General features: G+C 54.0%; 1 protein-coding gene across 1 annotated transcript in view; it reads right to left on the reverse strand.

Moving 5' to 3' along the window:
• tmem8b (transmembrane protein 8B) overlaps positions 1–26181 on the reverse strand; it is a 190455-nt gene that overhangs the window by 94466 nt on the left and 69808 nt on the right. Inside the window, exons 2-4 of the mRNA XM_038805916.1 lie at positions 8834–9023; positions 6997–7204; positions 933–1066 (exon numbers count right to left, since the gene is read on the reverse strand). Of these exons, the coding sequence (XP_038661844.1) occupies positions 933–1066; positions 6997–7204; positions 8834–9023 (532 nt within the window). The remainder of the gene's footprint in view (positions 1–932; positions 1067–6996; positions 7205–8833; positions 9024–26181) is intronic.

Below are 26181 nucleotides of genomic sequence, written 5' to 3' on the forward strand. Positions count from 1 at the left end.
ACCTCTCCCATAACTCCGTAACCCAATAACCCCATCTAATCTTTTTGGACACTAAGGGCAATTTAGCGTGGCCAACCCACCTAACCGGCACGTCTTTAGACTGTGGGAGGAAACCGGAGCACCCGGAGGAAACCCACGCACACACGGGGAGAACTTGCAGACTCCGCACAGACAGTGACCCAAGGTCGGGAATCGAACCTGGGACCCTGGAGCTGTGAAGCAACAGTACTAACCACTGTGCTACCATGCTGCATTGGAGGGGGCGGAGCATCGCGAAAGCGGCGCCCCCCCCGATTTGGTCGGGAACTTGGATTCCCCGGCGGTTCGCCGAACGCGACTTTGGCGTCGGCGACCGGAGAATCCAGTTCTTCATCTCAGGAACGGGGAATCATTATCTCAGAGCATCATTAGTCAGTGGAATTCTCTTCCCCAGGGGGCAGTGGAAGCTGGGTCCTTGAATTTATTCACATCTGGGCGAATTTTCTGAAAGGCAAAGGGGTCACGGAGGGGGGTGGGGGGGGGGGGGGGGAGGAAAGTGGAGTTGAGACCGCAAATCAGGTCGGCCATGATGATCTTATTGGCTCAACGGGCAGAATGGCCTGCACACTGCCGCTGAGCCCAATGTCCCTCATGCCCCAGGTTTGCCCGGATCGATCCCCTTTCATAATCACGAATTAGGTCACCTCGAATTCTCCTCTCCTCCAGGCAGAGCAAGCCCACGATTACTGGCCGGCTGCTCTTCCACCAGAGTGCTCTCACTGACCACAAGATTGACAGGCTGTTGGAAGAATGAATAGGGAATTTTATCCATTTCCCATAAATGACTGTCAGCAGTAACAGGAAGAGCACATTTCACACAGTTAGCCTGCTCTCATACTCCATTATGTCATTGACTTGGTAATATTAGACAAAGAGGCCTCCGCCTGACTTACTTGTACAGTACTGATCTGTTGTGGCCTGGGATCATCTGATCTATCACGTAACCAGGGTACACGACAGGAATGCCAATCAATCTCTGCACAATCAATTGGGGTTGGAAGAGGTATTGACATTCCTCATAGAGGCCCTGGAGACACAAGGCAAAACAAATTAAATCAGACAGCATGCCAGCTGATTTCCCCGTTTCTGGCCTGCCCTCAGTACAGTTACACGCTATGGCAGAATACTAACTGAGCAGCAGGCCGGCTTCACAATAGCCGCAACTTGGTTTTAAGCATCTGAGGGATGAGGTGGGGCATGTCGATCAACTGTCAGCGTAAGGGGACATGTAGCCAGCAGTGACCTTACTGTCACAAGGTTTAGATTGGCGATGGGACTGGACAAGGAGCGAACTCAAGTTCATTATTGGGGGGGGGGGACGCCATTTTCAGAGGGCAACGAACAGGTCAATCCCAGGAAAATTGGAAACAAAGGCAGGCAGGCAGAACTAAATTGCAACAAATGAGGTGCCTTTGACAGCACGGCAGCACAGGGGGCAGCACGGTAGCATTGTGGTTAGCAAAATTGCTTCACAGCTCCGGGGTCCCGGGTTCGATTCCCGGCTGGGTCACTGTCTGTGCGGAGTCTGCACGTCCTCCCCGTGTGTGCGTGGGTTTCCTCCGGGTGCTCCGGTTTCCTCCCACAGTCCAAAGATGTGCGGGTTAGGTGGATTGGCTTTGCGAAATAGCCCTTAGTGTCCAAAAAGGTTAAGTGGGGTTACGGGGATAGGGTGGGGGGTGTGGGCTTGAGTGGAGTGCTCTTTCCAAGAGCCGGTGCAGACTCGATGGGCCGAATTGCCTCCTTCTGGACTGTAAATTCTATGAAATTGACGGGGGAACTGGTATAGTCAAAGTATTGCTGCACATGGGAGAAAGGTGGGACAAGCAAAACCGAGCCCCCTGGATGACAAAAGACACAGTCCGGAATTCTCCAGCCGGTGGGATTTTCCGATCCCACTGAGTTTTGACTGAGCTCCAAATTCTCTGTTGCCGCCGGCAGGGGTGACCAGGGCGAACCCGGATCGGAACATCCCAGCCAGAGACCAAGATGCAGCAAAGGCGGTGCACGCTCGGTGGGGCAAATGGCCGACTTCTTCTCCTTTGTCCGATGTCTTAGGTCAAGTTGATAACACCGGGCTGAATATGGAGAACTCAGATGGGAAACGAAAAGGGAAATGAGAGCGGCAAAGACAGGGGTCGGGATTCTCCGACCACCCGCCGGGTTGGAGAATCGCCGGGGGGGGGAGGGGGGGGGGGGGGAGGGGGGGCATGAATCCCACCCACGCCGGCTGCCGAATTCTCCGGCGTCGGGGTTTTGGCGGGGGTGGGAATGGCGGGGCGCGCCGGCCGCCTGCTGCTGGGACTGCCCCCCCCCCCCGGCGATTCTCCGGGCCATGATGGGCCGAGTGGCCGCCCGTTTTCGGCGGGTCCCGCCAGCGTAAATCACAACAGGTCCTTACCGGCGGGACCTGGTGCCACGGGCGGCCTGCAGTGTCTTCTGGGGGACGCGGGGGGGATCTGGCCCCGGGGGTGCCCCCACGGTGGCCTGGCCCGCGATCGGGGCCCACCTGTGCCGTGGGGGCACTCTATCCCTCCGCACCGGCCGCTGTCAACCTCCGCCATGGCTGGTGCGGAGAAGAACCCCTCTGTGCATGCGCTGTGATGATGCCAGCACACGTTGGCGCTCCCGCGCATGCGCCAACTCGTTCCGGCTGGCGAAGGCCCTTCGGCACAGGTTCGCGTGGCATCAAGCCCTTCCGCGCCGGCTGGCCAAACACTCCAGCGCCGGCCTAACCCCTGACGCCGGAATAGTTCACACCACTCCTCAGCGCCGGAGTGGCCCACCCCGTCGGTTTGAGGAAAATCCCGCCTAGGGCGTGAGGAGTGACATAAAAAGTCAGCCTGAGGAGGGGACCACAATGGGATTTACTCATGGAGGCAGAGGGCACGGCTGAGGTATTCAATAAATATTTTGCCTCAGTCTTTCCCAGGCAAGAAGCTGTTGCCAAAACCATAGTGAAAGCGGTTGAAAGAGGATGGGCTAAACATCGGCAAAAGGAGGTATTGAGAAGCTCAGAGTTGATAAGTTGACAAGTCGCCGGGACTGGATGGAATGCCTCTGAAGATACTGAGGGCAGTGAGGTAGAAAATCGTGGAGGGACTGGCCAGAATTTTCCAATCATCCTCAGGCACGGGGGTTGCTGCCAGAGGACTGGAGATTTACAAATATTCCTGCCCCTCGTCAAACAGGATTCAAGAGTGAACCCAGTGACCACAGGCAAGCCAATTTAACCTTGGTTGTGGGAAATCTGGTCAAAATGATTATCCAGACTAAATGACCAGTTGGACAAATGTAGGTTCATTCAGAAAAATCAACATGGATTTGTTGAAGACAAATCACGTTTACTTTATGCAATTGAGAGAGGCAGAAATGATTGATGCAGGTAATGTGGTTGATGGGGTTTACCTGGACTTCCAAAAGGTATTTGATCAAGTACCACATGAAAGGCTTGTCAAGTAAGTTGAAACCTGTGGAGTAAAAGGGGAAGTGGCAGCATGGAGGCAAAATTGGCAGAGTGGCAGGAAACAGAGAATGGACATTTGTTTTTCAGATTGGATAAAGGCGTCCAATGATGTTGCCAAGCATCAGAACTCGGACCACTGCTCTTCTTGATGTCATTTAATGACTTAGGCTTGGGCCCAATTTCAATCTTTGGAGATGACACAAAACTAGGAAGTACTGTGAACCGTGAGGAGGATAGGGATAGACTTCAAGTGGCTGTAGGCATGTTGGTGGAATAGGCAGACGGTGGCAGGTAAAACGTCATGCCGAGAAATGTGAATTGACTTGTTTTGGTAGGAGGAATAAGGAGTGACCATTTAAACTAAAGGATACAATTCTAAAGCGGGGAGGGGGGGGGGGCAGGAGCAGAGGGACCTGGGGGTACGTGTGTGCAAATCATTGAAGGCGACAGGCTGGTGGAGAAAGTGGTTAACAATGTTTATGGATCCCGGGCTTGAGAAATAGATAACAAAAGTAAGGAACGTCTATAAAACACCGGTTTGGCTTCAACTGGAGTATTGTGTCCAATACTGGATACCGCACTTTTGGAAAGATGCTTTAGAAATGGCTCAGAAAAGATTTACAAGAATGGTTCTGGGGATGGGGGGCTTCAGTTATGTGGATAATTGGAGGAACTGGGGTTGTTCCACTTATCGAAGAGAAGGTTGAGAGGAGATTAGATAGATATATTCAAAATAGTGAGAGGTTCAGACAAAGTAGATAGAGATGAATTGCTCCCTTGGTAGATGGTTCATGAACCGGGGTGGACCAATTTAAGTTGATAAAGACGTGAGGAAAATTTTTTGAACGCAGCGAGTGTTTGGAATCTGGAATGGGCAGCCCGAGGGTGCAGGAGAGGCAAATTTAATCCCACCTTTCAAAAGAGCATGGGGTAAGCTGTTGTTGTCAATATTTTTCGCGCTTCTGGACTGTGATAGAAAGATTCAACAGCGCTCGTTAAGAAAACAAAACAAGGCTTTATTTGTGAATTACAATTGCATGCAGAAATGGCTGAAACTTGGAGTTGGAGAGCAGTCAAATACAAACTGCTGGGACCGTCCCAAGTCTGCGCTGTTACAGAAAAATAGGACAATATTTAGACATTATATGGATCAAGATTATGTGAATACAGCTTGGTCAGGAATTCGATCAGAAGTAAAAACATAAGCAATATCATAAAACTGGCGTCACCTTGCTGACCTTTGAGGACTCGGGGTCTCATATCATTATCTTGTCTTTTGATCGCATGTTTAAGAAACGGAGCAGACTTGTTTAAGTATGGTAAGAGACGAGTTCTGGCCTATCTTGTCATATTTAGACTGCTTTGGGTTATGACGAGTTAGTTTTATCAAGTTTACAGAGCCAGCCAGTTTTCGGGTCAAGTTGACCTTTTCTGCTTTCAATGCGGGCCTTAGGTTATGAGAGCTTGGCTTTTCTTACTTTGTACTAAAAGTTGACCACTTTTCCCAGAATGCCATTATTTACTTCGCACAACACCACAAAGCTCTTGAAGAGAAAATATTTACAGGGCTGTGGGGGGAAGGGCGGGGGGAGTGAGATTGGCTGAGTTGCTCTTGCAGCGAGCCAGCACAAATATGATGGGCCAAATGGCCTCTTTCTGTGCTGTAACCGTTCTACGACACCAAATTGCCTTTAACAGAGTAAAATGTCCCAAGGAAGTTCACAGGAGCATCATCAGACAAAACCTGACACAGTCACATAAGGAGATATTAGGATAAAGGGGAGGATTTGTTTTGAGGATCACCTTAAAGAAAGGTAGGGAGGGGGGGAGGCAGAGAGGTGAGTGAGGGAGAGGATTCCAGAGCTCAGCGTCTGGGCCGCTAAAAACAAAGCCGCCAATCAAAGGAGCACAAAGTGGATTTTGGAAGATGCTCGAGAGGTTCAAATTGAAGGAGAAGGCGAGAGTGGTTAGAAATAGCCAGGACTAATTGAAGAAAGGACAGCAAGAATTTGACAAATCTCATCCAATTCTTCAAGCAGGCAATGGATTTGGTTAATCAGGAAATAGGTATTGGCTCCCACCAATCTTCTTAATTTACAGGATAGTTCAGAACTACCTAAACCCCGGGATTATATTCCAGCCAGTAACTCGCTCTCATGGATCCATTACTCCAGATCTAAACCCCTAAGTCCTTCGATTAAGTTCAACCCTGTGTCTATTGTTCTACTTTTTGAGAAACCAAACCCCTCGATTGGATTGCAGCCTGGGCTGAATGATACGTGGCCCCGGCAGGCATGTTCCCGGTTGGGGGGGGGAGGGGCACATAGAATGGTGTGGCCGCCTATTCTGTCACTTTCCCGCCCACCCCCAAACTCACCCCGGAAATCGGCAGCCCGTCCGCCATCCTTAAAGGAATAATCAAGGGTCAATTTGGCTTGTTGTCCGGCCAGTTTGTCCTGGTCATGCGCTAGCTACAACGCAATGGCCAGAGTTGTCCCGTCATTCTCACTTCGGGGATCCATGGGCCTTGACCTTCTTGTCCTTCTGTAATCCTGGCATCTTCCTGGCACCTGCCGGGACTGATGGGGCCGCCGGTCAGTCTGTTTGACCGACATCTCCAGAAGTCAGGACACGGGGGGGGGGGGGGGAAGTCCCAGTCAGCCCTCATTAATCAGCCCCTCATGGCTGTGAGGTGGGACGGCCTGGAGCACTCTGTCTCCATGCCAATGTGGTTTCTGGGGTGACGGGGGCGGGCGGCTGCCCGTCCACCCCCGTTGTTCCACCCTACATCTTTGCGGCGAAATATCTCTAAACGTCGAGACAAAAAAATGGAGGGTACTTTGAAAAATATCTGCAAAGGATGTCAGTCAGCATTGCCTCAGTGGTAACCTCTGCAACGTAAATCAGACAGTCGCTGGTTCATGTCCCACTCCAGGGTCTTGAATACTTTATCCAGGCTGACATTCCCAGTGCAGCACCCAGGGAATGTTGTATTGTCAGAGTTGTCATCTTTTCAATAAAGCATTAAGTCAAGGCCCCATCAGCTCACTCCGGTGATGTAGAAGATTCTCCGGTGCGAATCACGGGAGATCTCCCATCATCCTGACTAATATTTATTCCTCAACTAATATTTCTAAATACGTGTTATGGGATCCTGTGTACAAAACCTTCTGGGGCACCGAAAGACTTGAGGACGCAACCTAGATAGACACCGCTGAGGGAGAAGGTACATTTTGGATGACAATTAAACTAAAGGCCCTGTTAGATGGATCCCGTTTTACTATTTGAAGAAGAGCTGGGGAACTGTCTTGGCCAACATTCATCCCTCAACTAACGTCACGAAAAGTAGATGAGCTGCTCACTCACTCGTGGCGAGTTGGACCTTTCGTGGGAGCGGATCAGCTGCCACGTTGCGAGTGACTACATTTCAGAAGGTGTGTCAGTGGCCATGAAAGGATTTTTTTTTAACGATGTTCTGCGACTGTGGGATTTACCTTGACGGAGATTTTCCCTTTGTCCTTCGGTAAGTGAGCAGCAAGGAACCAGTCTCCCAGAAGCGGGTTGGTAATGTTGAACACCCCCGTCGTGCGGTTTGGAAGAGTCCATGTCAGAGTCACAGCGAATGATCCCGGGACAATGGTGTCGGTAGGAAACCGGGTGTGGAGGGGGTTAATAACTGGTGGAGCCCCGGATCTGAAATACCTGGGAGAGATCAGGAGAGAAGGAAGAGTTAGGAGGAGAAATAACAACGTCTGTTTATTTAGCGCTTTTAAAGTAGTTAACCATATGAATAGAAGAAATTGCTGTATTAATCTGATGAAATCTTAAAGAATAGACTGGGTATCATAGAAACGTTATGAAGAAAGCTTCCTGTGCAGCTTGCTGGCTGACAAACACGGGCCTATTATCTCTGTCAGTGGACATGCCTCTCCCACAGTCATTATGGATAAGGTTGGACCCCGTAACCCATACGGAAACCAACCGTCCGAGAGAAAGGTTAAGAACCGGTCCTCTGGAGGGAATGAACCACCTCAAACTGGGGAGAGGTTTTCCGATGCGGTGCATGCCAGCTTCGGCCTTCTTGTGGTGGAGGAAGGCTGGGGTTAGGAGCTTCGGAAAGCTTCAACTTAGCCAGCCGAGTGCTGCCACAACCGGCCACACTCACTCCGAGCCCGACGGTGCTGTGGCACGGGGGTTAGCACTGTTGCTTCACAGCTCCAGGGTCGCAGGTTCGAATCCGGCCTCGGGTCACTGTCTGTGTGGAGTCTGCACGTTCTCCCCGTCCCTGCGTGGGTTTCCTCCGGGTGCTCCGGTTTCCTCCCACAGTCCAAAGATGTGCAGGTTAGGTGGCTTGGTCATGATAAATTGCCCTTAGTGTTAAAAGGTGTGGAGGTTAGGTGGGGTTACGGGGTTAGGGAGTGGGCCTAAGTAGGGTGCTCTTTCAGAGGGTCGCTGCAGATCCGATGGGCTGAATGGCCTCCTTCAGCACTGTAGGGATTCTATGGATTTATAGGAGTTGATAGGGTGGATAAGGAGAGGATGGTTCCTCTTGTGGGAGAATCTCGGACGAGGGGTCACTGCTTAAAAATAAGGGTGACTCATTTAAATTGGAGTTGAGGAGAATGTTTTCTCTCAGAGACTGAGTCTCGGGAACTCTCTTCCTCAAAAGGCAGTGGAAGCAGAATCTTTCAACATTTTTAAGGCAGAGACAGATAGATTCTTGATCAGCAAGGCGGGGTGAAAGGATATCGGAGAATGGGGGGCTGAGGTTCCAATCAGATCAGCCCAAGATCTTATTGAATGGCGGAACAGGCTCAAGGGGCCGAGTGGCCTACTCCTGATCCTAACTCGTATGTTCATACGACATCAGAAGTTAAAGGTTACAACTATCAGGGAAGGTTGAATGAGCTGGAGCAGTTTTCTCTAGAAAGGGGAATCTTGAGGAGCGACTTGGTAGAAGCTCTGAAATGTTTGCTGGGGTGGACGAAGAGGTGATGTTTCCATTTCTGGGGGATGGGACCCATCAATATAAAGACAGTCACTACTAAACCCAGTATGGAATCCAGGACAATATGGACCACACTGCCACAAGCTGAGGTGAATGCCTACATTGTAGGGAAATCTATGAGGCTCGCGTGGAGCATAAATAACAGCATGGATCATGTGGGCCGAATGGACTGTTTCTGTGCTGGAAAATTCGATGTAAAGTGCTGCGTCCAAAATTAATAACAAATTTATTCTGTGTGCCCCCCCCCCCCCCCCCCCAACCGCCATCATCCCTGTACCACCCCACCCGTCCCGCTGGAGTAACTCTGCCCCAGGAGTACTCACACGGTGATGTCCCGGTCCGGGCAGCTATCTCCGAAGCTGCCTCCTTGCTCCTTGAAGGTGATGAGGTTCCAAACCGCCACCACCGTGTCTTCAGGCACGTGGAAATGGAAGAGCTCGGCGCTCGCAAATGACGTGAAGGCATTGAGCTTGCGAGGCGTCCTGGTGAAGTAGTCGGTGATAAAGAGGCACTCTGAGGGAAGAAAGAGGGAGAGACGAGGGAGTGGTCAGTGATGGCCTGGCGTGATGCCAGCGAGAGGCTTCATAGCTTTGCCAGCTCTCTGTCACAGATTCTAAAACATTTATTCCCCGCCCTCTGTTATCCCGGTTTCCGATCCCTGTCGTGGTTTCAATGCTTTGAAATGAAGGGAACGTTTGCTAGAATTGACAATGGAAGGTGTTGAGTGTGCACCGAGCGGAGATGGAACATGGGGTGAGAGAGAGGCCTGGCCATCCCAGTAACGTTACTCTAGCTGACCTCTATCATACAGCGACGGCAGGGGAGACCACTCAGCGTCACTGTGTGTCTTGGAAAGAACTTTCCATTTACACAGGGCTGCGCTAGTAAAGCACCTCGCCACGGCGCATCGTGACTGATAAAAGGCGGAAGACCCCGGCTCACCTCGCCTCGCGAGACCCAACGCGACCTCGCGGTATGTTGCGATGTAAATCCTGCACATTGGGCAGGATTACTTTTTGGTAAATCTGCATATCAGAGTCAGGAACTTTGCCGCCCCATGGCGCCCCCACCCCCCCCCCCCCCCCCCTCGCCCCCCACTTGCCCTCCATGGATCCAAACGATAGGCTTTAATGTACAAGATATGTGCCCGGCAGCAGACGTACAAAAGAAAGGCCGACTGCCGGGCAGTACGGGTTCTTATACCCCGCCTCGTAGGTGGAGCTACCTACCTCTCAGCCAATGACTTACCCGGGCCAATGGGCAGCGAGTCTTCTGCACCAATAGCAGCTCGCTTCCAAGGTACCGTAATATCCCTAGTCATACTACCACACCCGTTCTATCGTTAAATTAGATCACGGCTGGCCTGTGACTGACTGCACCCCCCCACACCTTGGTTCCATCACCCTCACCTCGTACAGACCTGTCTGTCTCAGTTTCTCTGCAGCAACTCTATCAACTGCTTTAAACATCTGAAACACGTCAATACGATCACCTCCTACTCTTCAGTACTCAGGCCCAGAATATAATGCCAGCCCTCCGATTATTCTGCTATTTCAAAGCCTCTGCTGCGGACACATTGGGTGCACCAAATCACAGAATCCTATCCATTCCAGAAAAATAATGGCCACTGATAAAGGAAGGTGGTAATATTGCTGGACCCAGCTAATCCTCTGAAGGAATTTGGGGTAAAATCCCCGCATGACAAATGTGGGGCTTAAATTCAATGAATATGACCTGGAATGTGGAGCTCATCTCAGTAACCATGCCAACCATCCTTGATTGCGAAAGAACCCCTATTTGGTTCACTAATGTCCTCAGCCAGCCTGGTCCACATGTGACCCAGAGCAATGGCCGAGCAGGTCACTCAGTTCAAAGTTCAAAGGGCGATTTGAGGTTTTGCCATCAAATGCTGGCCTTGTCCTGAGCCAGTAACAACCAAACTCCACAAGAATAAAGAGAAAAGAAACATTTGAGGAGGCAAGTACGATGTTCAACAATGACCTGGCCCCTCTCCCGGAAAAGACAGTTCGTGCCAGCATTCCACATGAGTAATAACACTTCAGGGAAATGATGTGTTTTCCTCTCTGGAATACCGAGATCCCCATTTACCGTACCCTGGACTAAGAACAAAGAATAATACCAAGCCTGCGCCGGACATGATACCAACCTTGGCCAAAACCCTCAGCACTTCCTTTTGCCATATCCCTCTATACCCATCCTATCTATGTACTTGTCAAGATGCCTTTTGAACGCCGTTAATGTATCTGCTTCCACAACCTCCCCTGGCAACGTCTTCCAGGCACTCAGCACCCTCTGTGTAAAAAACCTGCCTCCCACATCTCCTCTAACCTCTGCCCCACCAAGTTTAAATCTATGTCCCCCTGGTGACTGACCCCTCCACCCTGGGAAAGAGTGCCTGCCCATCCACTCTATCCATGCCCTCCATAATCTTGTAGACCTCTATCAGGTCGCCCCTCAACCTCTGTTGTTCTAATGAAAACAGTCCCAAGTCTATTCAGCCTCTCCGCATAGCTAACACCCTCCAGACCAGGCAACATCCTGGTAAACCTCTGCACCCTCTCCAAAGCCTCCATATCCTTCTGGTAGTGTGGCGACCAGAATTGTGCGCAATATTCCAAGTGTGGCCTTACCAAGGTTCTATACAACTGTAGCACGACTTGCCAGTTTTTATAATCGATGCTCCGTCCAATGAAGGCAAGCATTCTGCATTCCACGTGCTTTCTTCACTACCTTGTCCACCTGTTGCCACCTTCAAAGATCTGTGGATCCGCACGTCCAGATCTCTCGAACTTTCTATATTCCTCAGAGTTTTGCCATTTACGGCATATTTCCCATCTATGTTCGACCGACCAAAATGCATCACCTCACATTTGTCCGGATTAAACCCCATTTGCCATTTGCCGTGGGCCATCACATGCAGTCCAGATTAGATAAGGGTGGCAGATTTACTTCTGTAAAGGACTTTGATGAACTAATTAGGTTTTTACAACATTCGACTTTTAATTCCAGATTTTTGTTGAATTTAAATTTTACCATCTCCCGTAGACAGGATTTTAACCTGGGTCCCCAGAGTGTTACCTGGGTTTCTGAATTACTAGTCCAATTACATTACCACTGTGGTGATCCACTGCGTAACTGTGTGTGTGCCTGTATTAGGGGATGTACAGTAGTACCTATACTACAGGTTCGCCGGTAGCCCCTGCCGGCTAGCTCCGCCCACAGGGATCAGTATAAATATGCATGACTTCTTCTGATCAGCCATTCTACCAGCTGCAGTCGGAGGCCACACATCTGACTGTAATAAAGCCTCTGTTGTACCAATCCGAGTCTTTAGTACAATTGATAGTGCATCAATTTATTACAGTCAGATGTGTGGCCTCCATCAACCACTATGCTACTGCCTCCCCCAGACTAGTTTAGCTCTCCACTCGATGACCACTTGAGGTATGGAGTGGAGAAATAAGGGCTGAAATTCTCCGAAATCCCGGCCAAGTGTTGACGCCAGGCATCAAGACCGGCGGGAGCGACCCCGGTGTCAACGGGCCTCTTGGCCCAGATATTCACCCCGTCCTAGGGGGCTAGAATGGCGGGGGAGTGCTGTGCACTGCACCGGCGCCGAAAGCCGGCGCGGGTCCACGCATACGCACCACGGCCGGCGCAGGTCCACGCATGCGCACCACGGCCGTCTCCACCCCGGCCCCTGGGCAATATGGCGGAGCCCTACAGGGGCCCGGCGCGGAGGAACATAGGAATCCTTCGGAATGAGCCCGCCCACCGATCGGTTGCCCCCGATCGCGGGCCTGGCCACCGTGGAGTCCCCCCCCCGGATTCAGCTCCTTTGCCCCCCCCCCCCCCAACCAGGACGACCCCGCAGCCAGAACGCCAGGGTTTCGCCAGGGTTTCGCCAGGTCGGACCACACGTAAACATAGACTTGGACTGTTTTCATGAGAAAGACGGAGGTTGAGGGGTAACCTTATAGAGGTCTACAAGATTATGAGGGGCATGGATAGAGGGTTGAGGAGTCAGTCACCAGGGGGCATAGGTTTAAAGTCCGTGGGGTAAAGTTTAGAGGAGATGTGCGAGGCAGGTTTTTTTACACAGAGGGTGGTGAGGGCCTGGAACGCGTTGCCAGGGGAGGGTGTGGAAACAGATACATTAACGGAGTTCAAAAGGCATCTTGACAAACACATGGATAGGATGGGTATAGAGGGATACGGCACAAGGAAGGGCTGAGGGTTTTGGCAAAGGTTGGTATCATGACCGGTACAGGCTTGGAGGGCCGAAGGGCCTGTTCCCCTGCTGTATTGTTCTTTGTTCTTTGTCCAAATGTGGTTGATACTTCAATGGCCCAGATGAGGGAATTAGGGGTGGGCAATGAATGCTGACCCAATCAGCAACACCCACGTATGAGGAACAGTTAAGGACTCTGGGTCTGAACTCATTGGAGTTTAGAAGGATGGGGGGGGGAATCTTATTGAAACTTACTCTGAGGCAGCACGTTAGCATGGTGGTTAGCATAAATGCTTCACAGCTCCAGGGTCCCAGGTTCGATTCCCGGCTGGGTCACTGTCTGTGTGGAGTCTGCACGTCCTCCCCGTGTGTGCGTGGGTTTCCTCCGGGTGCTCCGGTTTCCTCCCACAGTCCAAAGATGTGCGGGTTAGGTGGATTGGCCATGCTAAATTGCCCGTAGTGTCCTAATAGTAAGGTTAAGGGGGGGAGTTGTTGGGTTACGGGTATAGGGTGGATACGTGGGTTTGAGTAGGGTGATCATTGCTCGGCACAACATCGAGGGCGGAAGGGCCTGTTCTGTGCTATACTGTTCTATCTATTCTATCTATCTACAGGATACTGCGAGGCCTGGGTGAAGTGGACGTGGAGAGGATGATTCCACTTGTTGGAAAAACTAGAACCAGAGGACACCATCTCAGACTAAGAGTTGAGGAGGAATTTCTTCAGCCAGAGGGTGGTGAATCTGTGGAACTCTTTGCCGCAGAAGGCTGTGGAGGCCAAATCACTGAGTGTCTTTAAGACAGAGATAGATAGGTTCTTGATTAATAAGGGGATCAGGAGTTATGGGCAGAAGGCAGGAGAATGGGGATGAGAAAATATCGGCCATGATTGAATGGCGGAGCAGACTCGATGGGCCGTATGGCCTGATTCTACTCCAATGTCTTATGTCAGAGATTTTAATAAAGGCAACCCAGCATAAACTTGTTACTAAAGTTGGTAAACCATGTTACTAAAGCAGTAATGGTGCCTTTGTTGCGTTTAAACTAAAATTCGGTAGCGAATCCAACAAAGATATGTTTTAATTAAAAGCTGAAAAGTAGACGGTTCGGTGAGTGAGTAATGGGGCTCAGTATGACATCACAGAGACTCTCGTGCCCAAATCTCTGATGGCCCCGAGATAGCAGATCACAGTGTGGGCACTCATTCTGCAAAGAGCCTCGGCCTATTCAGCAAAGATGGGGGACTATCACTGCTGTTCCTGCTCCTCACCACAACCCGAGACCCTCACCACAACCCAGAGACCCTGACCACAGCCCGAGACCCTCACCACGGCCCAGAGACCCTCACCACAGCCCAGAGACCCTCACCACAACCCAGAGACCCTCACCACAGCCCAGAGACCCTCACCACGGCCCAGAGACCCTCACCACAACCCAGAGACCCTCACCACAACCCAGAGACCCTCACCACAGCCCAGAGACCCTCACCACAGCCCAGAGACCCTCACCACGGCCCAGAGACCCTCACCACAACCCGAGACCCTCACCACAACCCAGAGACCCTCACCACAGCCCAGAGACCCTCACCACAACCCAGAGAACCTGACCACAGCCCGAGACCCTCACCACGGCCCAGAGACCCTCACCACAACCCAGAGACCCTCACCACAACCCAGAGACCCTCACCACAACCCAGAGACCCTCACCACAACCCAGAGACCCTGACCACAGCCCAGAGACCCTCACCACAGCCCAGAGACCCTCACCACAACCCGAGACCCTCACCACAGCCCAGAGACCCTCACCACAACCCAGAGACCCTCACCACAACCCAGAGACCGTCACCACAGCCCAGAGACCCTCACCACAGCCCAGAGACCCTCACCACAGCCCAGAGACCCTCACCACGGCCCAGAGACCCTCACCACAGCCCGAGACCCTCACCACAGCCCAGAGACCCCCACCACAGCCCAGTGACCCTCACCACAGCCCAGAGACCCTCACCACAGCCCAGAGACCCTCACCACAGCCCAGAGACCCTCACCACAACCCAGAGACCCTCACCACAGCCCAGAGACCCCCACCACAACCCAGAGACCCTCACCACAACCCAGAGACCCTCACCACGGCCCAGAGACCCTGACCACAACCCAGAGACCCTCACCACAACCCAGAGACCCTCACCACAGCCCAGAGACCCCCACCACAGCCCAGTGACCCTCACCACAGCCCAGAGACCCTCACCACAGCCCAGAGACCCTCACCACAGCCCAGAGACCCTCACCACAACCCAGAGACCCTCACCACAGCCCAGAGACCCCCACCACAACCCAGAGACCCTCACCACAACCCAGAGACCCTCACCACGGCCCAGAGACCCTGACCACAACCCAGAGACCCTCACCACAACCCAGAGACCCTCACCACAGCCCAGAGACCCTCACCACAGCCCAGAGACCCTCACCACAGCCCAGAGACCCTCACCACAACCCGAGACCCTCACCACAGCCCAGAGACCCTCACCACAACCCAGAGACCCTCACCACAACCCAGAGACCCTCACCACGGCCCAGAGACCCTGACCACAACCCAGAGACCCTCACCACAGCCCAGAGACCCTCACCACAACTCAGAGACCCTCACCACAACTCAGAGACCCTCACCACAACCCAGAGACCCTCACCACAACCCAGAGACCCTCACCACAGCCCAGAGACCCTCACCACAGCCCAGAGACCCTCACCACAGCCCAGAGACCCTGACCACAGCCCAGAGACCCTCACCACAGCCCAGAGACCCTCACCACAGCCCAGAGACCCTGACCACAGCCCAGAGACCCTCACCACAACCCAGAGACCCTCACCACAGCCCAGAGACCCTCACCACAGCCCAGAGACCCTGACCACAGCCCAGAGACCCTCACCACAGCCCGAGACCCCCACCACAGCCCAGAGACCCTCACCACAACCCAGAGACCCTCACCACAGCCCAGAGACCCCCACCACAGCCCAGAGACCCCCACCACAACCCAGAGACTCTCACCACAGCCCAGAGACCCTCACCACAGCCCAGAGACCCTCACCACAACTCAGAGACCCTCACCACAGCCCAGAGACCCTGACCACAGCCCAGAGACCCTCACCACAGCCCAGAGACCCTCACCACGGCCCAGAGACCCTCACCACAGCCCAGAGACCCTCACCACAGCCCAGAGACCCCCACCACAGCCCAGAGACCCCCACCACAACCCAGAGATCCTCACCACAGCCCAGAGACCCTCACCACAACCCGAGACCCTCACCACAGCCCAGAGATCCTGACCACAGCCCAGAGACCCTCACCACAGCCCAGAGACCCTCACCACAGCCCAGAGACCCCCACCACAACCCAGAGACCCTCACCACAGCCCAGAGACCCTCACCACAGCCCAGAGACCCTCACCACAGCCCGAGACCCCCACCACAGCCCAGAGACCCCGACCACAACCCGAGACCCTGACCACAGCCCAGAGACCCTCACCACAGCCCAGAGACCCTCACCACAGCCCAGAGACCCTCACCACAGCCCAGAGACCCTGACCACACCCCAGAGACCCCCACCACAGCCCAGAGACCCTCACCACACCCCAGAGACCCTGACCACACCCCAGAGACCCCACCACAGCCCAGAGACCCTCACCACAACCCAGAGACCCTCACCACACCCCAGAGACCCCACCACGGCCCAGAGACCCTCACCACAGCCCAGAGACCCTCACCACAACCCAGAGACCCTCACCACAACCCAGAGACCCTCACCATGGCCCAGAGACCCCCACCACAGCCCAGAGACCCTGACCACAGCCCGAGACCCTGACCACAGCCCAGAGACCCTCACCACAGCCCGAGACCCCCACCACAGCCCAGAGACCCCCACCACAGCCCAGAGACCCTCACCACAGCCCAGAGACCCCCACCACAGCCCAGAGACCCCCACCACAACGCAGAGACGCCCACCACAGCCCAGAGACGCCTGTGTAAGACAGGGTCAGACTCAGTTCCAGTAAGTTCCAGTCCTTGAGGTGAGACCTTATAAATCTCGGTGTGTGAATCATCCCCATGACCAAGCGGACCTCTTCCCAGAATGATGGAATGTGCTGACTGCTGACACAGATTACACAGAGAAAACAGATCTGTGCCCATGAGGAATTGGTTTACTGGGCCTGTGACATCAGAAATAATAACACTGAGATATCAACATAAGCAATCTGCCTATTAATATCTCAGACATCTCTTCATTTCTCAATCAATGTTTTAACGCATCTTTTGATCAAAACATCGATAGAGGCCTTCTCTTGAAGGATTACTCAGACATCAGCTGCTGGTTTGAAGCGACGTGTATGTGGTAAACCACTGTTACACCTGTATTAGGTGATGTAAGGTAGGGCCTGTACTACAGGTTTGCCGGTAGCCCCTGCCTGCTGGCTCCGCCCAGTAGGAGGAGCGCGTCCTCTATTCAGCAGCCATTTGGCCAGCTGCTGTGGGAGGCCACACATCTTCCTGCAATAAAGCCACAGTTGTATCCAACCTCTTAGTCTTTGTACAATTGATCGTGCATCAGCATAATTCTGTCGTTCCACACAGATGTCAGGAGGGATAAGGAAGCATTCTCGGGATAGTCTGGCTGAATCAATCAACGGGATAGTTGTAGAGGATGAGTTACTCAATGGGGTGGATTGTTGGGAATGAGTTACTCAATGGGATAGGTCTGGGGGTAAGTTATGCAATGGGATGGGGTGTAGGGAATGAGTTACCCAATGGTCGGATGGGTTGTAGGGAATGAGTTACCCAATGGGACGGACTGTTGGGAATGAGCTACCCAATGGGACGGACTGTTGGGGGTTGGTTATCCAATGGGACGGACTGTTGGGAATGAGTTACCCAATGGGATGGACTGTTAGGAATGAGTTAACCAATGAGGTGGATTGTAAGGGGTGAGTTATCAAAGGATGGAATGCAGAGTGCGATACTTGCTCTTTGCAGCCCATTGTACATTGGGTGGGGGGGGGGGATTCTCCGTGTCTCCCCCCCCCCACACCAGGGGTGGGATTCTCCAATAATGGGGCTATGTCCCCACTCCAGCGTGAAAACCTGGGCGAATCGCTCCGGACTTTCCTGATGAAAGTCCAGAGTGATCCTCCTACCTGGAGGAGGCGGACAGGACCCCGAAGTGCTCCTCGCAGCTCCGGCTACCAATACGGGGCCCTGCACTTCCGGTCGGGAGTCTGCGCATGCGCGTGGCAGTGGCCTGTGTGGCCGGCCCGCGCGACATGGCGGCCCCACACCGCGGAGCGGCACCAAGAAGGTAGCAATGGCCCACCCCCGAGAGCGCCCGTGGATCGGTGACCACCGATTGATAGCCTGACCGTCCTGGAGACCCCACCCACCCCGGTGAAGGATCACCCCCCCCCCCCCCCACACCAGGGTGGCCGTGGACTGAGTCCGCAGCCACCATACCGGGTTCCCGATGGGCGGGACCATGAGAGACCCACGCCGATTAGAACTCGGTCAGTTACACTTGGCGAATGGCCGCGGGGGCCGCTGTAGACCAGAGAATCACGGGAGCCACGTCGCGCCGGATTTCGCCGTCTTCGCCCCCGCGCCAGTTGCGATTTTGCACGGAGAATTTCTGGTGCGGCGCGCCCCCCGGGATTCTCCGTCTCGCCAGCCGGCCAATGGGGTTTCCCATTGTGGGTAGCCCCACGCCATCGGGAAATCCCCGGGCCGCCGGCAAAACGGAGAATCCCGACAGAGGAGAATACAGCCCATTGTCTCTGTCCAGGAGACGCCGGGTAAAGGGCAAAGCAGGTTCATTCTCAAACACAAATAAGGCCGCAGCCAAGAAACAAATGTCTCAGCCCGGGGCTATCGGGAGCTGGTGGTCCGGGTCTGGGGGGCGATATTTAAGGCCCCGCTAGTGAGCCCCTATTGGACTGAGCTCTGTCCGTTCAACATGGGAACTCACATTCTACAAACCCCCGAGGGAAACCAATTAGCGAATTCCCCCGTGGTCCTCGTGAGGATTGTAACACTCGGCAAATTAATTTTCTTTGTCATCACTCATCCCTCATTGAACAGCAGCAGCTGATTTACAGGAAACCTGTTTGGCACCACTGGCCAAGAGAATTTTCACCCCGTATCACCTTTCTCGGAATGACAGACATAATCCCAGGGCAGTATTTGAAGGAGAGCGGGAGAGTTCTCCCTCATGTCATAGAATTTACAGTGCAGAAGGAGGCCATTCGGACCATCGAGTCTGCACCGGCCCTTGGAAAGAGCACCCCATCTAAGCCCACACCTCCACCCTGTTACCTAACCTTTTTTTTGGATACGAAGGGCAATTTATCATGGCCAATCCACCTAACCTACACGTCTTTGGACTGTGCGAGTTGGCGCATACACGGGACCACCAGCATGCGCTGGTGTCGTCCCAGCGCATGCGCCGGGGGGGGGGGGTTCATCTCCGTGTCGGCCATCGTGGACCGTTACACCAGCCGGCGCGGAGGAATGGAGTGCCCCCACGCACAGGCCCGCCCACGGATGGGTGGGCTCCGATCGCAGGCCCGGGCCTGGCCACCATGGGGGCACCCCCCGGGGCCAGATCCCCCACACCCCCCCCCCCCCGAGTACCCCAGAGGCCGCCCGCGGAGCCAGGTCCCGCCGCCAAATACCTGTCGTAACATACGCCGGCGGGACCCACCGAAAACGGGCGGCTACTCGGCTCACCGTGGGCCGGAGAATCCCCAGGGGGGCCGCCGCCAAGCGGCCGCCGACCGGCGGGGTGCGATTCCCGCCCCCGCCAAATCTGCAGTGCCGGAGAATTCGGCAGCCGGCGGGGGCGGGATTCACACCGCTCCCCAGCGATTCTCCGACCTGGCGGGGGGGGGGGGGCAGAGAATCCCACCCCATGTTTCTCCCATCCCAATGTCTAAATGCTTCTTGAATGATTCCTGAGCTGTTGAGTTTTACCTGCAGTCCCATAGATTGCGCCCCTTCCTGACATTAGCTGCCTTCTCTACGTAAGGAAGTACTTCCTGTTCATAGAATCTGGTTGTTGCTGGTTTAGCACACTGGGCTAAATCGCTGGCCAGCAGCGCGGGTTCAATTCCCGTACCAGCCTCCCCAAACAGGCGCCGGAATATGGCGACTAGGGGCTTTCCACAGTAACTTCATTGAAGCCTACTTCAATGACAATAAGACAATAAGCGACTTTCATTTCATTTCATTTCATTTCATAGAATCCCTTCAGTGCAGACTCAGGCCATTTGGCCCATCGAGTCTGCACCATCCCACTTACGGAGAACTCTATTTAGGCCCCATCTTTGTGACACTGTGCATTGATCAGCGCCAATCCACTTAACCTGCACATCTTTGGACTGTGGGGGGAAACCGGAGCACCCGGAGGAAACCCACGCAGACACGGGGAGAACGGGCAGACTCCGCACAGACAGTGACCCAGCGGGGAATCGAACCCGGGACCCTGGCGCTGTGAGGCAGCAGTGCTAACCACTGTGCCACCATGCCGTGCCAAAATGCACTTTGATTCATCGTTTGAATAAAGACAGATGTTTTTCTCTCTAAGTAATGTCTCACTAATGAGATCACTGTCTCGGTAATTGTACATTCCGAAGGTGTGGCACACGTAGTTTCACCATTGGGGTAATTAATAACGCAGGCAACGGACATCCTTCCATTTCTCACAGAGGGAATATTCAGCATTGACGTGGAGTTAGAAGGCATGGCTTCAGGCGGAGAATTGAGCTCAGAACTTTAGAATGACACCCTGGAATAGTCCTGATGCTGGGACTTCAACTGGTTACAATCCATATGAGTTGTCTGGGATGGAACAGTTTAGTTATGAAGAGAGGTTGGATCGGCTTGGGTTGTTTACGCTGGAGCAGGGGAGACTGAGGGGTGACCTGATCGAGGTGGACAGGATTCTGAGGGGCATGGACAGGTTGGATAGGGAGCAGCTGTTCCCCTCAGTTGAAGGGTCAGTTACGAGGGGGGACACAAGTTCAAGGTGAGGGGCAGGAGGTTTAAGGGGATTTGAGGAAACATATTTTTCCCCAGAGGGTGGTGACGGTCTGGAACGCACGGCCTGGGAGGGTGGTAGAGGCGGGTTGCCTCACATCCTTTAAAAAGTACCTGGATGAGCACTTGGCACATCTTAAAATTCAAGGCTATGGGCCCAGTGCTGGCAAACGGGATTAGGTGGGCAGGTCAGGGCCTTTCATGTATCGGTGCAGACTCGATGGGCCGAATGGCCTCTTGTGCACTGTAGAATTCTGTGATTCTACAATTCTGAAGATAGATGGGTGACCGCTAGATGGGGTAGGCAGTCAGTGCAGGAATCCCCTGTGGCTGTGCCCCTCTCTAACAAATATGCCCATCTGGATACTGATGAGGGGGATGGCTCATCAGGTGACAGCAGCAGCAGTAACCAGTGCGGTGGTACCACGGTTGGCACTGCTGTACAGAGGAGGGGAGAGGGGCGAGGCATAATAGAGTAAAACTAATTGGGGATTCAATAGTCAGGGACAAGCCGGCCGTAAACCTTCCGGGTGCCAGCGTGACAGGCCAGGGTTCCCGCGTGCCAGGGTGGCACTGCCAAGGGTCAGGGTGCGAGAGGGCCATGCCCATGAAATGAGGGGTGGGGGGGGGGGGATTGAAGGTTGGGGGTCCTAGGAGGGATGGGGTGCTGTAAGAGGGCCTGAAGAGAGAGGACCCCTAGAGACCCCATAGCCGGGTGTCCTCACTTGGGGGTGTGGGGTAGTGTCCATGTGTGTGGGTGGGGGGGGGGGGGGGGGGGGGGTGAGATTGTCCATGGGTGGGAGGGACCCACAAGCTCACTTCGAGATCGGGCCACCCTTTCAAAATGGCGGCTCAATCTCTGAGTTCAGCTCCCCAGCACTAAAAAAAAATCTAAGTGTGGGCTAAACCGATGAGAAACTGCCCAGGGCCCAACTCGCCAGCAATTCCTACATCGTAACGACGACTGCCCTTTGAGAAGTATGTCACCGATCGTAAACAGCTTTGGGATGGTGAAAGGCGCTACCGCAATGCAAAACCTCTGTCTCTTTATCACGGAGAGGTCTGAACAGGTGAGGTAGTGCTCGGTATCTCTGCCCGGCTGTTTTAGGTCTAGATCCTGTTCCTGTTCCTTGGGGGATCTTGTGAAAGATTGTGTGAGGGCTGAGCTGTAATTACAGTAAACTGGCTTCAGAATGTCCCACCATCCTTCAGGAACAGTCAAGCCGGCATGACCGTTTGACCCTCTCTCCTTCCCACAGACATCAATATTGAATCAGAAATTACTCACCGGCCGTTCGAATCTCCCCAGCCAGAGGGTTCTTTTCAACAGCAACAACAACTTGCATTTAGTCAGCACCTGCACGCCTCACGAAGCCCCGCGTGAGTGGGAGCCAATCAGAATCTTGCACCCAGTCATGTTTGAACCTATCAGGACTGCGTGCGACCCCCAATGCTTGGTTAAGGAGGGAGCTTTCCGATGAGAGTCTTGACAGAGGGGGGGGGGGGGGTGAGGTGGAGGGTGGAGAGGCTCAGAGACGGAATATTCCAGAACCTAGGCTCGAGGCAGCTGAAGGCACGGCCGCCGGCGGAGGAGTGAGGGCTGAGTTCGATGAGCGCAGAGATCTTGGAGGGTTCTGGGGCTGGAAGAGATAAACGCTTCAGGGAATGTCGAGGCCATGGAGGGATTTGTAAACAAGGATTGTTTGTGCTGCCTGACTGGGAGCCAATGGTTGGGCAACTGGTGTGATGGGGAACTGGGAAGATGGCCAACCAGGATTGGAATAGATAACTGACCCCCCCCCCCCCCCCCCCCCCCCAGAGCTGGGTGAACAAAGAACAAAGAACAATACAGCACAGGAACAGGCCCTTTGGCCCTCCAAACCTGTACCGGTCATGATACCAACCTTGGCCAAAACCCTCAGCACTTCCTTGTGCCGTATCACAGAATCATAGAATTTACAGTGCAGAAGGAGGCCATTCGGCCCATCGAGTCTGCACCAGCTCTTGGAAAGAGCACCCTACCCAAGGTCAACACCTCCACCCTATCCCCATAACCCAGTAACCCCACCCAACACTACGGGCAATTTTGGACACTAAGGGCAATTTATCATGGCCAATCCACCTAACCTGCACATCTTTGTGACTGTGGGAGGAAACCGGAGCACCCGGAGGAAACCCACGCACACACGGGGAGGATGTGCAGACTCCGCACAGACAGTGACCCAAGCCGGAATCGAACCTGGGACCCTGGAGCTGTGAAGCGATTGTGCTATCCACAATGCTACCGTGTATCCCTCTATACCCATCCTATCCATGTGTTTGTCGAGATGCCTTTTGAACGCTATTAATGTATCTGCCTCCACAACCTCCCCTGACAACGCGTTCCAGGCACTCACCACCCTCTGCGTAAAAAAAACCTGCCTCGCGCATCTGCTCTAAACTTTGCCCCATGGGCCTTAAACCTATGCCCCCTGGTGACGGGCCCCTCCACCCTGGGAAAGAGTGCCTGCCCATCCACTCTATCCATGCCCCTCATAATCTTGTCAACCTCTATCAGGCCACCCCCTCAACCTCTATCTTTCTAATGAACTCAGTCCGAGTCTATTCAGCCTCTCCGCAAAGCTAACACCCTCCAGACCAGGCAACATCCTGGAAAACTTCCTCTGCACCCTCTCCAAAGCCGCCACATCCTTCTGTAATGTCTGTCCCTGAACTGAAAATGCCAATTGATCCATTTCATTTTTTTTCAATATTTGCAGAGGAAATGATGATCATTGATCATACGAACATATGAACAAGGAGCACGGGGTGGGCCATTCAGCCCCTCTAGCCTGTTCCACCATTCAATAAGATCATGGCTGATCAGCTCGTAACCTCAAATCTGTATCCTGCCTACCCCCTGGATAACCTTTCACCACCCCTCCCCCAGCTGACCAAGAATCTATCCATCTCTGCCTTAAAAATATTCAAAGATTGTGCTTCCAGTGGCTCGTCAGAAAGAGAATGCCAAAGGGTCACGGCCTCCTGAGAGAGAAAAATTTCACCTCACCTCCGTTTTAAATGAGCAATGCCTTGGGCGGGATTCTCCCGCAATCGGCAGGGTGGGCCGACGCCAGCGCCGAGAGCAGCGTGAACCACTCCGGTGTCGGGCCGACTGGAAGGTGCGGAATCCTCTGCACTTCCGGGGGCTAGGCTGGCACCGAAGGGCCGGCGGGACTGGCCAGGAAACAGCGGCCGCTCGGCCCATTGGGGTCCGGAGAATTGCCGGGAGGGCCGCTGCCAACAACCCCCAACCGATGCGGCAGCCGGCGCCGGAGCGGCGGTGCGGGATTCGTGCCGCTCCCTGGGGATTCTCCGACCCGGTGTGGGGTCGGGGGGGGGGGGGGGGGGGGGGGGGGGTCGGCGAATTCCGCCCCTTATTCTTAAACAGTGACCCCGCGTTCTAGATTCTCCCACAAGAGGAAACGTCCTCTCCACATCCACCCTGAGAAGCCCCCTCAGGATCTTGCAAGTTTCAATCAAGTCACCTCTTCCTCTACAAACCTACCCTCTGCAACCTTTCCTCCTAAAACAGCCTGTCCATCCCAGGTATTAATCGAGTAAACCTTCTCTGAACTGCTTCCAGCACATTTCCATCTTTCCATCATAAGGAGATCAACACATTGCTCCAGACTGCTCACCAATGCCCTGTACAATTGAAGCATAACCTCCCTATTTTTGTCATCAAGTCCCCTCACGGTTAACAATAACATCCTATTCACTTTCATAATCACTTGCTGTACCTGCAAACTAACCTTTTGTGATTCATGCACTGGAACACCCAGATCCCTCTGCACCTCAGAGGTCTGCGGTCTCTCCCATTCAGATAATAAACTTCAGCCGCGATTCTCCGCAAATGCGGCGAGTCGTAAAGGCTGCCGTGAAACTGGCCGTGTTTCACGGCAGCCTCCGCGCCCCCTCCCGGGACCCGATTCTCCCTCCCGGGGTGGGGCTAGCAGCGGGGCCCCGTGAAGCACGGCATCGCGGCCTTACCGACCGTCGGCTGACGTGCACGATGACGTCAGCCGCGCATGCGCGGGTTGGACGGCTCCAACCCGTGCATGCGCGGATGACATCATCACGCAGACCCGCCAAACCCGCGCATGCGCGGGCCGTCATGCCCCTCAGCAGCCGCGCGGATTGATCCTGCGGGGCGGTGGAAGAGCAAATAGTGCGCGGGTATCGGACCCGCTGCCCGCGATTGGTGCCCACCGATCGCAGGCCCATGCCACCCTTGGCACGGCCGTGGTGCGGCCATGCCAATCGGTGCCATGGTTGTCCGGGACGGGCACTTTGCGGCCGTTTTCACGAACGCTGAAAGCAGGTGTGATCGCGGCCGTGAAAACGGCCGTAAACTCCGCGGTATTCGGCCCATCGGCCTGCAGAGAATCGCTGTTCGCCGTAAAAAACGGCGAGCAACGATTCGTGTCGGGGGGCGGCCGGAGGTGGGGGGGGGGGAGGGGGGGGGGGGAGAATAGCGGGAGGCCGTGAAAATTGTCGGGAAGGCCCTCCCGCTATTCTCCGACCCGTCGTGGGCAGCGGAGAATTGCGCCCTTCTTTTTTATTCTTCCTGCTAAACTGAAAAACTTCACCGTTTCCCACGTTATACACCATTTACCAAATCACTCAACCTATCTTCTTGTGCTCTCCGTACGTCCTCTTCACAATTTACTGTCCTACCTATTTTTGTATCATCAGCAAATTTAGCAACCGTCCTCTCAGTCCCTTCAGACAAAGCATTGATATAAATTGTAAAATGTTGAGGCCCCAGCGCTGATCCCTGTGGCACACTACTCGTCACACCTTGCCAACATGAAAAAGACCCAATTATGTCTACCGTCTGTTTCCTGTTCACTAGCCAATCTTCAATCCATGCCAATAAGTCACCCCTTCACCCATCAGCTTTGATTTTCCACAATAACCTTTGATCTATTAGCTATAGCCCTGAGGTTTGAGAAGTTCCTGGGCATCCTGCTCCCGTTCTGCCAGCCTTACTTCCTCTGAACGGCATCCACAGCTGGCAAAATTAAATTTAGTTTGGCGCTCAGAGACCTGGGCCGGGATTTTCCCCTACCCGGCGGGGCGTGGGGTCCTGGCGTGATGGAGTGGCGTTAACCACTCCGGCGTCGGGCTGCCCCAAAGGTGCGGAGACTGGCCAGGCCCTCACCTTGAGGGGCTAGGCCCATGCCGGAGTGGTTGGCGCTTCGCCGGCTGGCAGGGACGGCCTTTGGCGCCACCCCAGTCGGGACCGAATGGACTTCGCCGGCCGGCGTAAGTCCGTGTATGCGCCGGAGCGTCTGCGGCTGCTG

This window comes from Scyliorhinus canicula, chromosome 8 (assembly GCF_902713615.1).
Source record: "Scyliorhinus canicula chromosome 8, sScyCan1.1, whole genome shotgun sequence".
Lineage (NCBI taxonomy): Eukaryota > Metazoa > Chordata > Chondrichthyes > Carcharhiniformes > Scyliorhinidae > Scyliorhinus > Scyliorhinus canicula.